The sequence below is a fragment of the Bombus terrestris genome, chromosome 4 (genome assembly GCF_910591885.1).
Source record: "Bombus terrestris chromosome 4, iyBomTerr1.2, whole genome shotgun sequence".
Taxonomy (NCBI): Eukaryota; Metazoa; Arthropoda; class Insecta; order Hymenoptera; family Apidae; genus Bombus; species Bombus terrestris.
In genome coordinates, this window is record NC_063272.1 from 8704200 (window position 1) to 8721139 (window position 16940).

The 16940-nt window shown below is 40.3% G+C and overlaps 1 protein-coding gene and 1 long non-coding RNA gene across 5 annotated transcripts in view; one reads left to right on the forward strand and one right to left on the reverse strand.

Moving 5' to 3' along the window:
- The window catches only part of LOC105665711, a 135214-nt gene that overhangs the window by 72843 nt on the left and 45431 nt on the right, over window positions 1-16940 (reverse strand). The window contains exon 2 of the long non-coding RNA XR_007223605.1: window positions 10907-11000. This is a non-coding gene — a long non-coding RNA (uncharacterized LOC105665711). The remainder of the gene's footprint in view (window positions 1-10906; window positions 11001-16940) is intronic.
- Window positions 11651-16940, forward strand: part of LOC100647018 (paired box protein Pax-5) — a 146249-nt gene continuing 140959 nt past the window's right edge. For 3 of the 4 annotated variants that reach the window (XM_048404773.1, XM_048404774.1, XM_048404777.1), the window contains exon 1: window positions 11652-11892. In XM_048404773.1, the coding sequence (XP_048260730.1) occupies window positions 11691-11892 (202 nt within the window). In that variant the 5' untranslated portion in view covers window positions 11652-11690. Of the gene's footprint in view, window positions 11893-16940 lie in introns of all 4 variants that reach the window. The other variant, XM_048404776.1, reaches the window with a different exon arrangement.

Here is a 16940-nt window from a genome sequence, read left to right on the forward strand (position 1 = left end):
GAATTATTTCTCAATATAAGATCAGAATATTTCATGTAATTTATCAAATAATCAAGAAGAAAATACAAAAGAATCTCGAATATAAAAAATAATAGATTTTCTATACAATAAAATTACTAACAATAATTCACAATAATCGATTGAGTAACAAATTCGGAATCATTGCGTGTGTCACCGATGACAAACGACGGACGAAGTGTGATACCTACATTACCTGCATGAGAACATAAATCTTCTCATATTTTCACCAGGAAGAATGTTGTCTAGCACAACGTTTAAAATCCAAAAACGATGCGTACAATCTCAACGAGTTCGACCAGTCTCCACCCTTCCGTGTACTTAGAAAGCCATTACTCAAGAAATTCCAAGCCGTCCGGCAAATTCAACCGATCCAACGGTAGATCCCTATCCGTGATCCTCTAGCTACCGTGGATCTCCGCTTGCCTCTGTCCACTAAGAAAAAGATCAAGCACAGCCGAGTTCTCGATGAAGATAGAAACGTTCGGGGTCAAGGAATCGGCAGATGAACCAGCAGATAATCACGGAACCGGCGTTTATATAGAATGTAGATGTAATCACCGGGCTCGCAGCACTCGAAACAGAGGAGACTCTCGAACGCAACCCAGGTTCTGTATCTCTCTCTTTCTCTTCCTTTGGGGAACGAGAGGCCAGATGTTGATCCTTGCCAACGTTGGTGGGATGCAGCTTGGTACCTGTTACCTGCTACCTAGCGTTGCACGATGGGGGATGAGAACGAAACCACTCATGGGATTAGAGCGTGCCACGTGCCACTACTTCTACAGGTGGCTCTTTAAAACTCACTTATCCGCCTCCTTCTCCTAGTCACTCCCTCGCACGCGTCTCTATCCTTCGTGGCGCGCATTTTCAACGAGAAAAATTGACAGGCATCGGTCAGGAAGATTAATCCTTTGTCGTTAGACCGCCACGGAGGAGGCGCTTGAACTTTGTCTTCGATGTCGAATGACACAGCCAGTGTGACTGCGGTGAATATTTACATTCGCTTCGACCAGAGTTAGTAGTGGCAGTAGAGAAATATATCCACAAAGAGTTAAAGAATGGATGTTTCGATAATTTTTGGAAGTTTACATGTAGCAATATTGGGAAAAATTAGGAATCACGCCCTAGTGTTCTTGAGTTCTTCTGTTAGCAACGAAGAAATTGAGAGGAATTTCATTTGTCTGAACTTACTAGACGACGAACAGTTCCCGTAACGGGATATCGTCTACGTTTATTATATTTCCCCTCTGTGTAGAATGTTTCATTCGACTAATAAAAGTTGACGTTCGGATAAGTGGGGAAATCTATTTAATGGAACTCCAATGAAAATTTCGCTGCAATAAGCAAACTTCTACTTTGCAACGGTATTTATAAAATTGGCAATCAACGGAACGCTACTTGAACCGACAGTTTTCTGATTCATAAACGTGTGGGCCTCTGTAACGTAAAAAAGTAAATCGATCGGCTCAGAGATCTTATAAGTCGATCCGCTCAAACGAGCCAAAAAAGAGGGACCAATGGAAAAATCGTTTGATCCAATTTACCCTTTCTCGCAGAAAATTCATTGCTTCTTACTTCGAGGCGTGCAAACCATTAGAATTCCAGAAAAAACACCAAGAAATGGGCGTCGGTATAAACAGGTTCCCCGCAAGGTTCGCGTTTTTACGTAATCGAAAAATCGACGGGAAACCTAATTAAGCGGTATGCAATCGTGAGTTTGCGAGTCGGTCGACGAACCACGATCGCGTTCCGAGTCAAACGATCCACGAAATGATCGTTAATTCTCGTTGCACGTGCAAAGTACCTATCTTTTCAGATTGCTAATCAGATACTAAGGTGATAAGGTTGACGCTACTGTCGAGATTCACGCGATTAATCGTGCAGTGTTCATTACGATCCTTACGAACTTAATGTCGCCGATCCCTTGAAATGTGACTTTGTATACCGGCCAATGAAATCTCATACGTTGCGTGTAATAAGCGGTGTGCTGTTGGTTTATGGCACGCGTATATCAGTGAAAGAGATAGTGAATATCTGAAAGTGATATTTGTCATGGTCTTTCAGTAGCAGAAAACCGGAATCAGAGCACAGAGCAAAGGCTGAGAAGAGTTGACTGAGAAATTCTGAAGAATTGAACGAAAGTTACAGTTGCTTTATCGAGTAGAGATACGTACGATGGTGTGATTGAAAGTTCCGTATATCGTCTGATGCGATGTTCTTTTAGGTTGGTTGTATAATAGACTCGAAAGTTTATTATTTTGGCGGAGAAGCTTGTGACAGTAACATCGGTGTCTTTAAACAGTTTATAGTAGCTCTAATTTGATATTGCTTGGTTGTTAGAAATCTATGTCAGGAAGTTGTACGATATCTTTCGTTTGGTATTGAGTAGATAAAAATTGAATTGTGTGGCAGCAGATAACGTGGTCTTTCCTGATATAAGATACCGCGGGTGTTACAAAGACACACTTAAAAATGTAACTGTAAGGTTAATTTTTCCAAGAGTAGATATTACTTTAGAAGGGTTTCAATCAAGCTAAATAACAAATTAATTAAAGAATTCCATTATAAATTCTAGTTCGAAAGATTCTGTCTTATATCCTGCTCCAAGTGACACGATTTGTAAAATTATCGGTAGAAGAAATTATTCCATAACGAAGGTATTACATCAAATTCCAGTGAATTCTCCTTATCAAACTCAGAATATCCAGAATTATCATCGAAAAACTCAAACCATCTCCAAATTTCACCTCAGATTTAAAATAATCCGCAGCAATCGCCAAAAGAATAATTCAAGAAATCAACAAATTTCTACATCTTGAAACAACTTGACCCGTAAGCAATCTTCCCTTCCCTAAAATTCAAAACACCTTCGATATAACATTACAACGTGAAACAACGCCTCTACATCGCACGCTATCTGGCCGTTGTATCGGTAGAACGAGGCACGAGATTCTCGATGGAAGTCTCGGGGGACCCGATCGTGCAAGAACGGCCGTGAACGGCACGTGCCACAGCTGGCTCATCCGGAACCGGTGATTCGCGAAACCAGGCGCGTCTTTTCCCTTTTAGCTGGTCCACCGGCTGGACAGGAAGCTGTGAAACCGGAATCGAAGCTCGAACGGTGCCACGTCGCGACAGACGACGCGAACGCACTTACATACGGTACGTATCTGTCACGTGGGCTGCCGCCTCTCTCGCCATGCTCCAGTAGGCTCGTGGATTTTTGTTCATTAACAGGACACCACGCGCCACCGGATTGTCGACCAGGTCGAGCCAGCATCGACGTACAGCGCACGATAACAATTCCTGGGATTTATGAGCCGATTCCTGATAAACCGTGAAACTACTCGATTCGTCCACGATGTATCACTTCCACGATGGATCGATGATTTATGACGTTTCCTGGTGTTAGAGTTCGAAGGTGGAGCGTGCAGTTGCAGCAGCTGTTCCAGCTTCGATGGGATATCGTGCAGATTTGGAGGGATTGGCTTGCGAAGGTTAACCGATTTGGGGTGTTTAGATTTATGGGTTGTGAAGGAGGCAATATTCGTTAAATAACCAATTCGTGGTTCATCAATTTTGATAGATTTAGCTATTAGCATTTTAAACGTTGATAGCTTACGATATAGTTACTAATTTTCTTGCTGTGATTATTATAAGTTGTTCAAGGGTGGTAAGTATATCCAGCAACTTTAGCAGAATTTATATCTTATTCAAATGTAATGTTAGTTAAGTAGTTGCAATTATTCAAAGAAATTATTCGTCTTACACTTGTTTGGATTCTTAGAAGGAACACAGTCTTTACATGTTTTTGCATTTATTGCCTTTTTCCACGGTTGCGCATTGTAGGTTTTGCGCGATTAAGAGATTAGATTTAGTATGTGCGAAAACAATGGTAACAATTAATGGAAACTATTCTGTGATAGATATTTTATGCCAATGCAGTTACTATAATAGTAAACATTCTCGAACAACTACTGCAATTTTAACGAAGTATAAACAAAAATCCTACTTGCCAATGGTTTTTCAAAACCTACACATTTAATTTTAAAATTGTTACTAGACTAAAAAAGAAATATTGAACTTCTAACTAGTATGAAACACATTAGACCTATAAATAATTAATCATGATATTGAATTGATAATATTTATGTAAATTCACGTTTTATGAGCACACCCAAGAAAATAGAATCTAAATGAAGTACCTCGTTTCATCTATTCTGTTTTTACACATTATGCAGTCTCATAATAATCCAATCGCAATTCAAGACTGTAAAGCAAGTTCCCATAAACTCATGTAATTTAACAGTTACGTTATAACTACATAAATTCTCAAACTTTCGATCTCGAAGAACGATCGGCAGCTACAGATTCGTGTTCGGTTCACGTTGGTCACTGTACCTTGCTATTAATGTAGATATATGCGTTTGTGAATTGCTGGTGTACCTGCACCACGTGCGTCGTCGCTGTGGCCAAGTACGGGTAATGAGGCTAATGAGCAACCACAGTGATCTTTTTGTTTGATGAAAGCTCGACCGAACGCCGATGCTAATACCTCGCACGCTCGTAGATTACGTCGACGAGCAGGCTACGCCTCGACTGAATATTCATGCGGGCCATCGAGTGTCGCGCGATCATCGTCGCCTTGATATGCCCACGACCATCGTCTCAACTAGCGAACATTGATGATAAGGACGAACGAGTTCGTGAATTCTTCGATCTTTATGAATTATTCAATTCTTCGATCGTAATTCGCTACCCCATCGTTAGTGCAAATAATCGTGGTAGACCCGTTCATCCGTCGATTAAGGCTTCATAAAGCTGCAGTTGAGAAATTATGATGTTCCTTGTGTTTCATCCGAGTAATACGCGAGTTGAAGTTAAAATATCTTTTGATGTACTAATTAGTAAAATGTAAAGGTGAGATACGTAGAATAACGAGAGGATTCGATTTATGCAAAAGAATTATTTCTATCAACAAAAGGAAAAAATGTAGTTGTTGGAAGTACATGTAACATTATAGATATTAAAAAGTATCGTTCTATAAATGTGATACTTTTCAAGCTGTTCATCTTCTACCTTCGATAATTTTCTCTGACTGCACTGATAACGAAGTTATCATTCGAAACGGCTATGTGCATCACCCACATGATAAAGAGGAAGCTAATATTTTTTATTCGCCCAAAAATGTAACCTTCTAACTTTCAAAATCTCTCAATCGCTCCACCTTCATCCTTCCTAACGTCGAAAAGAGCCAGAGAGCGTAAAGGAAGTATCTCTCGAATTTCCAGGAGAACAGCGGCGATGATCGCGCGCTTACGTAAACAGTAAATAGTGGAAGGCGATGTTGGCAGCTTAACTAGTCAGCCACTGGATAGCCTTAGCCACCGGTAGTAGTCGTCTGAACGCTACCTTTCTTCCTGCTCATCTTTCTTCGCCGGCAGCTCGATCCTCCTTGACTGGCGGTAATGGCGGTGCTCTCGGCGCTTAACAACGCGTGACAATATGCATCAAGAAATTGCCCGAGTACCCTGAACGTTTCACAATGGATCCATACCTTGCCTGTTCGCGGTACACCAATGTAGAAGCACGTTTTGAACCGATTGCAAAGCAAAAGCTGAAGAGTCGAAAGGGAGAACTGTGGCGAGTCTCACGCGAAAACGCCTATACATTATGCAACCAGTGGAACCCATAAAAGAACGTTCGACGTTTGGGATCGAAAATGGGATTCTGGAAAGTATTCATCGCTTCTGGAACGTATCCCATGGGATTTCGAGGTTCGGTAGACTCTATATCGACGCCTGGATTATTTTTTTCCCTTATACTATGGTTCGTCGGTCATGTTTATTAATTTATTCGAATCGGCCAGTGGAATCTCTGGTATTCCAGCGATGATCTATATGGCGAAGCGTTCCACGAGGATTCTGTAACTTCCGTGTTGCATTCTTTCTCACGTTAGCCAGTTCGATCGTAAAGCCGGAAATCGGGCGTCGGTTAATACGGCCATCTTTTCCTCTACCGGTCCGGCCAGGTCGATCTGTTTTTAATATTGTTCATGGTGGAATATTAAGCGTTACAGGTTCTAGTTAGTTGTTCGTATAGGTTGAATAGGCCTGGTTGGTATGTGCTGCTTCTTGTTTCTTACCGTGGAATTCGAGGGTTTATTAAGTACGCTGAATGTCCGAGGCTCTATATGAGAAATTCTTTCGCTTTACGAGGCGCTGTGAGATGAAGCTGGTTTCTAATCGATACGATCAGGTGAAATTTGTAATACGATTAAGTGTTTCGATATCTGTAACTGCGTAAAATTTTAATTCATAATCACTAGACTATACCGGGAATTCAATGCAAACTATTCCTTTTTATAAATACATTTCTATGGTGGTTCTATATAATACAACTCTTAAAAGTATTTATTTAACCATTTCGCTTATACAAGTAAATTTTCCGATCGTGTCTAGTACCATAAATATCATTTAACTATTTCATTCATATAACATTCTTCGTTAAATATGAGTATGCTTGTTTAACTAACAATACATTTTTGATATCCATTCCAGCTATAAAACTCAGGAGTCCTTACTTAATTATTCCATTAACCCAAACTTATCCTGTAACCTAACAGTAACCAAGCACAGTTCCACGAGTAATCCTAACTTCTCATCATTCGTCACAAACCTTACTAGAAACGTGCAATTCTTCCTAGAAAATCGATTAACGTATCCAAACCTTTACTTGGACAAACCATCTGTGAAACCAAGCTTAGAAACCTCCTACAACTTCCTTGTAAATAACAACCATGCGCAACGCTTCCTTCCTTGCGTAGACGCGATTCTTTCTTTGTTTGTTGGTTGCGGTTCTATGTACGTTAGTATGCGACCAAATTCTTTCACAGAGTAACCCATCTGTGAAACCCAGTCAAGAAATGTCGTACAACCTTTTCCTAGATAGTGACCGCACGCAAAGCTTCTTGCTCTATGCAAACACGATCGGTTATTGGCATATAGCAATCTTGGTAATCTTAGCAGTCCTAGTGGAACGTAATATTTTCACGGAAGAACCCATCTACGAAACCCAGTGCAGAAATGTTTCACAACCTTGCCTTCGATAGTGACCACACGCGAAGCTTCTTTCTCTATGCAAACTCTCTGGCAGGATTCTCCTGTCGTTGGCTGGTTGCAGTCCTATTGTAGTACGCGACCAAATTCTTTTACGGAATAACCCATTTGCGAAACGCATCCTAGAAACCTTCCACAACCTCCTTCTAGATAGTGACCGCACGCGAGGCTTCTTTTCCTACGCAAACACGATTCTCTGGTTGTTGACTCGTAGCAGTCCCGGCGAGTTCCGACAGTTAGAGGCTCGCTGTCTAAAGAGAGGGGCTAGTTAGCGAGGTGCGCGGCCGTTCGGGGCTGCCATAAACAATGGTTTTAGCGAGTGCGTACACACAGCCGGACTCCCACGGTTCTCGCAACAGGGAAAACGGGAACGTCTCCTCCAACGAACGAGCCTGGTCTTTACGCGCACTTTGCCCGTCCGACGTTCACCCACTTTGGCTTTAGTTAAGGCCGTTTCTGACCGTGGAGACTTCCTCTCTCTCTTTCCCTCTCAACGATCGTCTGGGCTTTTACCCGACGTTTACTCGGCGTTCTAGCTACATTCCAACGTCCATTAGGCGACCAGCACGAGCCCCCCTTGTTCGAAACCACGCCGCGGACCAGAAGGTTATCCCGATTGCCTACCAGCTAAACAATCATCCTTCCCCTCTCACCCGTCCTCATTTCCGATAAGTTCCTGCCTTTTTTGCTTACCCCCGGTGCAAACGTTGCAGTTTCTTTGCCCAACGGCGGGAAGCCCTGTCGTTCCGACGTTAGCCGTCCGATAGTTTTTTCGGCGCGGAAACGACGAGATGATCGTCGGTTTTCTCAGGTTTAGACAGCTATAGAACTAGGCGAGTTTCTCTGGTTACCTGAGATTCGAATAGGTGTTGGGTGCGCGCTCTCTTGTCGCTATTTCGAGTGGGATCTGAATGGGATTGAATTTAATATGAAATTGTTCAGACATTGTTCATAATATCTATGTGATTCTATTTAGAGTATTTAAACTTAGGGCTTTTAAAGGGAATTCCAGGTTTCTCTTTACAAGGAATTCTGTATCAAACAGGACAAAGTTTTCGCAGATAATTTATTTATAGGATACTTTAAATATCACTTTAAACATCTCAAATATCAAGATGCAGATGTTGATCATTAAAAATAAAATATTACTCCAGATATTAATTAAAACTGTATCTGTCGTGGGATACGAAAAATTATTCCAAATTTTAACCAATCCTTCGCGATCCGAAAAGCTTTTTGAAACTAAAAATTCTGCTTCAAAAAAGAGGGGATTGTAAACATTTATGAACGTGCCTTCTCATTCTTATCACGTTCAGCGGTCTTTCTTTCTTTCTCCATTCTTTATCGTTGAAAACAAAATTCAATAAAAATGTCCACCTTACAAGTGTCCATAACAGTTCAATATTTGATTGTTCAATTACAAATAAAAAACAAACGACGAGAATTTGATACTTCAAATGATTCTCAGATCTTACTCCCACGCACAAAAAGATTCACAGATACCTTGCGAAAATTGCGGAACACGGGTGCTGTTTGGAATTTCACGGATGACCGGCGAACAACCAATGACAATTGGCTAGTCCAACGTAGCCAGCTCGGGAAGATTTTACGCGATTCTTCGGAGCAATTCTAACCGCGGGAACGAGAGATATTCTCGTCTTTATAGCTACTGATTCTACCGTACGTTTATTAATACGCCGCCAGAGTATCGCTGCCCCGAGAATCCTCGAGTTCTACGAATCAGTTCTAAAGCAAATACGGGAATTATTTTCTGTTATAAGCGGATACTTCTCTGTTTGCCACGTAACTTGACTCTGACGAAGTTTTAGAATAGTATTTGCAATGGCCTAGAAAAGTAGAGTAAATAAACGCCGCCTTTCACTGTTGTATCGTCGGAACACCAACGCGATTACGATAATCTAGCCGGACAATGAAAATGATCTAGAATACCATTGAAATGAAAAGTATATTCTAGTTGTTTTAACGTAATGACGACTTCTTTTTGATTGACTCGATCGCGTTCTTGGATGTCATTTGAGAAATTCAAAGGCAACATTCTACAAGAAACAAAGTTTTTAATTGAAGATACAATTTGTAAAACATGACAAATGTATAAAAATATAAATTTGCGCAAATATCCATAGTTTTGTGACTGTATGGAAAATATGGCGATTCCAAATTTTCCCTTGACAATATAGATATCTGTGATGATTAGTCGTCACGATAGAATACGAGCAGTGTCTATAACCCATCTCCCACAAACTTTCTTTTTCTTTGAACGCTAGAAACGTAGTTGCAATTAAAGAACGTCTAGAGGAATAAAAACGTTTATAGTGAATTCAACGATTGCAAACACGAACGAAACGAAACATTTGATCGATAGTGTAAAAACTAAAATTCCATAAAATTTCCATTCCCTGGAATATTAAAAACCTCATCAGGAGCAAGTTTAACGAAAAATCGGATTTCGTTGGCCAATCGAATGGCCACCAACGAACCAAAAATTCAATTTACACCCTGAAACAATCGAATCATTTCAACTTCCTCCGAGCACGGAGGTCGCAAGAAAAGCAATTCTACCACGGTGGAACCGAAATACGGAGCGGCTAAGCGTCCACTGCTTGGCATCTAGGTCGGCGATCCGGCCAGAGTATCGGCCGAAACGGACACCTCCATTCATCCTTTCATTCATCCGGGGAATCAGCGGTGGCTTAAGCCCTCGCAGGCGGCGGCCTTCTCGGGCCCGTAATAAGCAAAAAAGCAGAGGCCTGCCGGGCCATTACGCGGAGAAGAGCGAGGAAATCGTCGACCGCGGGCGTAAAAAGCGTGGCAAAGGCGATTCGAGCGCGGCTCGACCGCCGCCGCTTCATTTTTCTGCCACTCTCCTCTCCCTCTCTGCAACGCCCGCGACGATGCTAGACACGGCCCGCCATTGTCTACGGTATTCTTGCGCGGGAAAAGACGCGAGAACTACCTTCAGATCGAAACTGTGTTACCATTTTCTTGAAAGGGGGGTGACGGGGGGAGCTCCGTGCACCTGTGGCGCGACTAACCGACACGGCGGAAAGAAAACGCGGTAGGGAGTTGATTTTTCATGGGGGAGAAGCTTCTTGCGTTCGCGTTCGAGAAGTCTTTGTTCGTCAGGAATTTGTTTTGTTGCTCGTCATTTGAATGGCTGAACGGACGAAGCATGTTGGTTGAACAGCTAAAACGTGGATCGATGAAGATCCTATCGGAGGTTTCCAACGAGAGCTAACTTAAGGTTTCGAATTTTTAGAATAGCACGTTGTGTCTGTTTTGCTTTCTTTCCTTAGAATCGTTCATGTATTTGTTTACCTTCTGCTATTGCTCTACGTATATTGCATTTACACGAGGATTTTTGAAGTTACGTAATTTGTTAATTAGCTTATGGTTACTTCTGCGTATGGTTACTTCGAAATTTTGTAATGTATTCATGTAAGGGAAATTGTATTCAAGGATTATAAGGAAATATGACAAAGAGGAAACAATAAAACGATATCGTTGTAAATTATTTCGAGCACAATCCTGCCTCTGATTATGAAATTTATAACTGATTTATAGTATTAAAGGGAATATTCGTAGATTTCTTAATGATTATTGCACTGATAATTTGTAAATATCGAAAGTAAAGTTTAAAAATACGCAATGAAACGGTGACCACGCAGTATTATAAAAGGATCTAGTGACCATATGGAGTCACAGAGATGGCAAAAATCGCAAGAATAATAAATATTAATAGAAGAACTCACCAGTGTAGAAAACTACCCGTCATCGTGACGTTGGATGTTTCCGCCAAGGTCGTAGCGTCAGCATCCACTCCCATATCTTCTTTGGAACACATCACTGAAACAAAAATTACTTAATCAGAATCGCGCAGTTAACATTTACAGACACGAAGGTTCGTTTACGCGAGCTCGAGCGTGACTGCCCTTGTCGTTCGAAAATTTTTGGGGTGGGACAGGCATACTACGCAGAAGGATATCGAAGGTTGTGTTTACGTGTTTTAAAATTCAAAATACAAGTATATTATGTTTCGAATGTGTATGTTATTAATTCATAACTCTCCTTGCGTGGCAATTCAAAAGAAAAAAAGGCAAATTCGTTACTCTATTAAACGCAAATTATTTCCAAAATTATCGAGTTAAAAAATCTTTTACTACATAATATTCTTAATAAAAATTCATTTCGACCATGCAATTTATTAATTTGCTATTTTCGTCGTATACTAACTTAAAAAAACAATTCTTTATATAGTTAATAAACGCTATTTATTATTTACCTTACTTTGCGTGCTTAAAATTTTTAATTAAAAATGGATTAGATTATAAATTTTATTAAATATAATATTTTTGTAATTCCCCTTTCATTAATTAATTCTGTTTGATACAAATGGCAAGTTTAACGTAATTGGGTGTTGAATATGTTTTAGAAGGAGACGAGGGGTTGAACAGACGCCTCGTCCAAATCGACGGGGTGTTGTCCGAGGCGGAGGAGGGTGGCGGAAGACGAGGGTCGGAAGGAGGGTGGCGTGCTATGATCAGCATGGAGCTTCCGGCACATACGACGCAGCATGGTGCTCTTCACCTGGGGGTCGGGGTCGGGGTCAACCCAGGTGACCCAGCCGGAAGTGCTCTGACCGCCATTCATCCGCATCCTCAGGATCCCCTGGCCCTCCACCACCATAATCACGGAGCTGCAACACCCGGAGGTATGCACGAGGACTCCAAGAAAAAACGTATGTTTCTTCTTTCGAATCCATGTCCCCCATTTTTTATTTACTATAAGAATAACGTAGGAAAGTGTTCAACTTGATTTCAAACTCGAAAACATTATCTTAAAAATATTCAATTCTTTCTTCATAGAATGTTACTATTAGATGAAGACACTTTTCTGCGATTCTAGTTTTAATTAATTGTAAGTATATTCAATTATTTTCTGCGTCAAACATTTTTTTTTATTATAAAACATTTTTATTATATATATTATAATTTTTTTTATAGAATTCACGAAACGGAATTTCATAAGACGAAGACAGCTTCTTGCGATTTTACTTCTCATTAATTTTAAATATAATTTAATATACGTATGGCTCATGAATCTGTCACATTTTTTGGGACTCTGATAGAACTTGTACGAATAAATTTCTTCTTGTTGAGCATTAGTCCTTCAATAAAATCGATATAGATGAGTTCATGACAATTTCATTCGTCGATTAGCGGGACAAACGAGTTTGGGTACGACGTGCAAGTCGCCAGGTTAATGTTTCATCACGGTAATTGGTCTTCTTCTTGTCCGCGTTGTCGAGTCGACGTCCACCCTATAAAAACGAGCCACGGGTGATGCCGACACTTGTATACTGGTTCTTCGCCTGCCTCTGTGTATCAACACACTTCTGGACATTCCTCACATTCCTTTCCCTACAACTTGTTCTTTCTTCTACTACGTTGCAATCTAAATTTCTTCTGCTCTTTGCCACAACTTCCACTATTTTATCCAAGTATTTTTCCATACGCAGGTAAATTTATATTTAAGATCGACTTAAACGTTCGGTATACATGTACGTATATGCACTTTCCTCTAACTTGAATCTCATAAATATGAGGATAACTTTATCGTAGAAATTTGTGTTCTGATAATGAAGGCATGCAATTTCATTTTGTAATACGTTTTTCTTATTGCATTTTATCCTTCGATGTTCCAACGGTTTCACGTGAGAAGTCTATTTCTCGAACTTATCAACTTTCAAAATAGCTACCCCATTGAGAAACTTTCCAAATTTGAGAACGCATGGACGCTATAATTAAAAATCGTGCAAAAACCGTGTTTTATCGTTTGGAAGGAGTAAGATTATTCTTATTACAGCGAAAACTGGACTGAATATGAATACGTATGAATAAAAAGCAATCAGCAAAAAGCATCATTGGACATTGGAAATATAATAGGAAAATTTTATAGATAGATATTATTGCCCAATTAAAATTTCTTCAGAATATTGTACAACAAATAAAAAGTCACGATGAGATTTAAGATCTCTGTTCGGCAAAGCTCTGTAATCATCCCGGAGAACTCGTAATTTTGGCTAACAAATGTTTCTGACATTCACGTAAAAGACGATAAAGAGATAATAAAAACTTTATTCGATGCTGTGTGATCATGTACGATAAAAAGCAAACAGCAACATAGTATGTAAGAAACGTCATACAATAATTCGCGGGCACGGGTCAACAGCGCTATTCGATCGAATAGGCACTTTCAAGCTTTTTACTTTCGATCGCGACGTAGCGACAGCTAATAACGCGGTCATATTTTTCGCTTGATTCCAAGTCAATAGGAATGTTGTAGCAGGCAAAAAGCTGGGGGCACGTGCTTCGCGGAAAGCCACGATAAATCTTCGTCCACGTTGCTCTTCCAGCACGATCTTTCGCGATGACGGTGCACCGTGTTCGCTGAGTCAACTTGGAATTCAGGAATACGTTCGATCGTGTGCCGCGGGAATAACTCTTTCCCCGCAGAAAATCGACCTTGTTCCCAGTTTACGTGGACGAGTCTCTGTGCACGGCGCTCTCTGAGCGGTATAAGAGGAGGAGATTTTACGATCGACGTTATACGTCTTCGTGGAAGACGAATGGATCCACTTTCGGACGCGATTTATTTGTCAATTAGCCCGATACCAGAGATGATTTACGGCGCAATTGTCCTGCTCGATAGAGGCTGATCGTCTGTCGAGGAAAATTGCCGCGTTCAGGTTTATGGATTTATTAATTTCGCGACTGGCAAAGGGACGGTTTTGATGCGCGCTTTTTTTTTCATCCTGATGAGATTTAAGTTTTCTGTTCGGCGAAGCCCTGTAATCTTCCCGGTAGGACTCGTAATTTTCGGCTAACAAATGTTTCTGTTCTCATTCGTGCTAAATCTATGTAAAATTCACGCAGACTTTGCGCCTGTTTCTTTACGATTAGTCGCTAGGAACTTGTGTCGATGGATTATCTGAATCGATAAGTAGAGAAACGTGACAATTATTTATATAGGTACAATACTAACGTTCAATTCCTAAAACACAGAAAACTTGTTCTATAAGCGTATTTATTGTGAAGTCACGTCATATATAATAGCAAATTAATTTAGAGGTGGAAAGGATCGATATAATTTCTAAATGGTTCATGTACAATTACCAATTCGAAACTCTCTTTCATTCACTCTATAAATCACCAAATCCTAGAAACAGTCTCTCAATAATTACAAACAATATGTATAAACATATGTATATTAAATAAATTTCCTTCTTAAAAGACTCAATCTTCTGCAATAAAATCCAATTTTTCAACGTAATCCTAACCTATGTAGTCGTCGCTAATGGCTACATTTTTTTTTATTACTGTACGATAATCCCATGGCTGATAGAAAGGAAAAGTGGAAATTTTCCAGAAACTAAATTTGAAATAAATCTCCTCAAGATATCTAATCTCCTTTTCCTCATCCACCGTCATCTACAATTATAGCAAAAGATTTGTCGTTTTCTAGAGCAGAAACAGCGATTCCTCTAAAATCTCTTCATTAAACCGTAATGACACGCTGCTACGTAAAGGAGCCTGTTATCCGGGGTTGCTTATCCCCGCATCGATATCGACTTAATTGAATCTTATCCTCGCGGGACATCGAGCCCGGGCGATACGTGCCGATCCTTCATCAAAGACCGCCAGAACAAGAGCCGCGTGAAAGGCCTCCTTGTTCCGAACGGAACAATCGAGTTAGCTGAAGTTGCTCCGAGTTCCACGGCAACGATCTTTTCGAGCACACGTATACGTATACACGGTGTGCTTGTCGCGTCTGGTTCACCTACTTCGCCATGAAAAATTCGTTCGATAACGCGTGACTCATGGGAATAGTCATTGAGAAGCTGTCTCGCAGCTGTTGGTAATTCGGACGAGTAAAATGGGATCATTGATTCTTGTGAATGACTATATACATATCTTTCTTTGTTCTTTAACATTTAGTTTGTTTTTTGGATACGTTGCCAACACCTGAATTACCTTCACCTACATTTGCTATTTTATTATTGCTATTTTTTATTTTTATTAGTTTGTCCTGTTATGATTTCCCTTGTATTTCGTTTTCAAATGTTTTTAATTTATGAAATAGACTCTGTATGTTAAATATGACGCGACAAAGTATTACGTGCTGTTGGCTCTTCCACATTTTCTTCCCAGCCGAATCGACGTGTAACCATGAAATACCTCTAATTACCATACTATTATTCTTCTTCTATAATTGTCATCCTTCCAAGAATTCTCGACAAATTTTCAGGCGTAAAGAGTCTAGGCGAATCATTCTGATGATTAATGAATCAGTCAAAGTTATTATTTCCACTGACAAGTACTATTATCCTAAATTATTCACTTAAAAGGAAATATTGTTATTTCTACTTTGCTTAAAATAAATTACACACGCTTCTTTAAGAAATCAAATGGCTATTTCTAACACATAAAAAGAGAACTATCTATTATCAAGTAGAACATAAAACCTGTATCACAAACATCAAATCAAAAATTACACGAAAAGATACGCGATACGAACCTCCGGAAAATCGTATTATTATAAATCTATCAAATTACTACGAAAAATCACGAATACTTTCAACCACTTTGATAGTTCCAATTTCACCGAACATACCGAAAAAGAATATCGATCCGTGTTTGTTTCTATCGTTAACGACGAAATATCGACGAGCTAGAGGATCTCTTCGACGAAACCACCCTGTATAGACGCGCAAATGCGCTCACAAAGAGCACGGTGAAGCAGTAGTTCTCCGGAACCAGCCGTCGCTTGGTGGACTCTCGTCGTGGTCGAGTCGCGTACACGTATATAGTCGTTCCGGACGCTGAAGAGAGTGGCGCTGGTTAAGGAAGATGAAAGGCTGCCGCCGTGGCAGCAGCCGCTAACGCGGCATGGCCCGTGGTGAACGGCCCCGTACGGGGGAGGGAACGGAGGAAAAGAGGCATCCAGGAGGGGTCGTTAAATCTAATGATATCAAGTATTTGACAGAGAGGGCCGGGATCAGTTCGGAGACCACACGCGCGTGTGGCACTTGCGAGTCTACTCGCCATCAACTTTGTTCCTATTTCACAATCATCGTTTCCGTGTTCTTTTCTTGCGCGGATATAATTGTCGCGTTGATATGGCATTCGATTGCTTGGACTATTATTCTTCTTGTTGATCGTGAGAGAGCTTATTTAGGGCTTTATGAAAATGATTTCAGAGAGATTTCTATTTCAAGAGATTCGTCGAGATTCGTGATCCTATTAAGTATATTAATTTGGAGATGTTTTGGAACGACGATTTCATGTTATCTTTCTCTTTTAGAATTGTAATTGTCGCCTCGACATTCTTGTTGGTTACGAAGAAACATAACTTCGTTGCTATTCCACATTTTATGTATTCAAGCGTGAACAGCATGATTCATTAACGTAATTTTTTTACATACACCGCTTCTCATTTCATCGATTTAATAGTACAAGTCGCAATTATTTTGTTGAAATAGGAAAATTTACATAGTCGGTAGGAAATAAAATGGTTAAATGAATTTTAATAACGTCTAAGCTGTAACATCAGTTGCTCTGGACGTTGTAGCGGTGTGATCGATCGCTTATGTGTTTAAACGACAATAATCGCCGTTCGTGATCCGTTCTCATCAGCGAATCGATTTATCAGACAATCGTATCGCGGTTGATACTAATTGCATTCGCTGACGTTAACGTTAATCAAAGCACGAAAACATTGTTGATG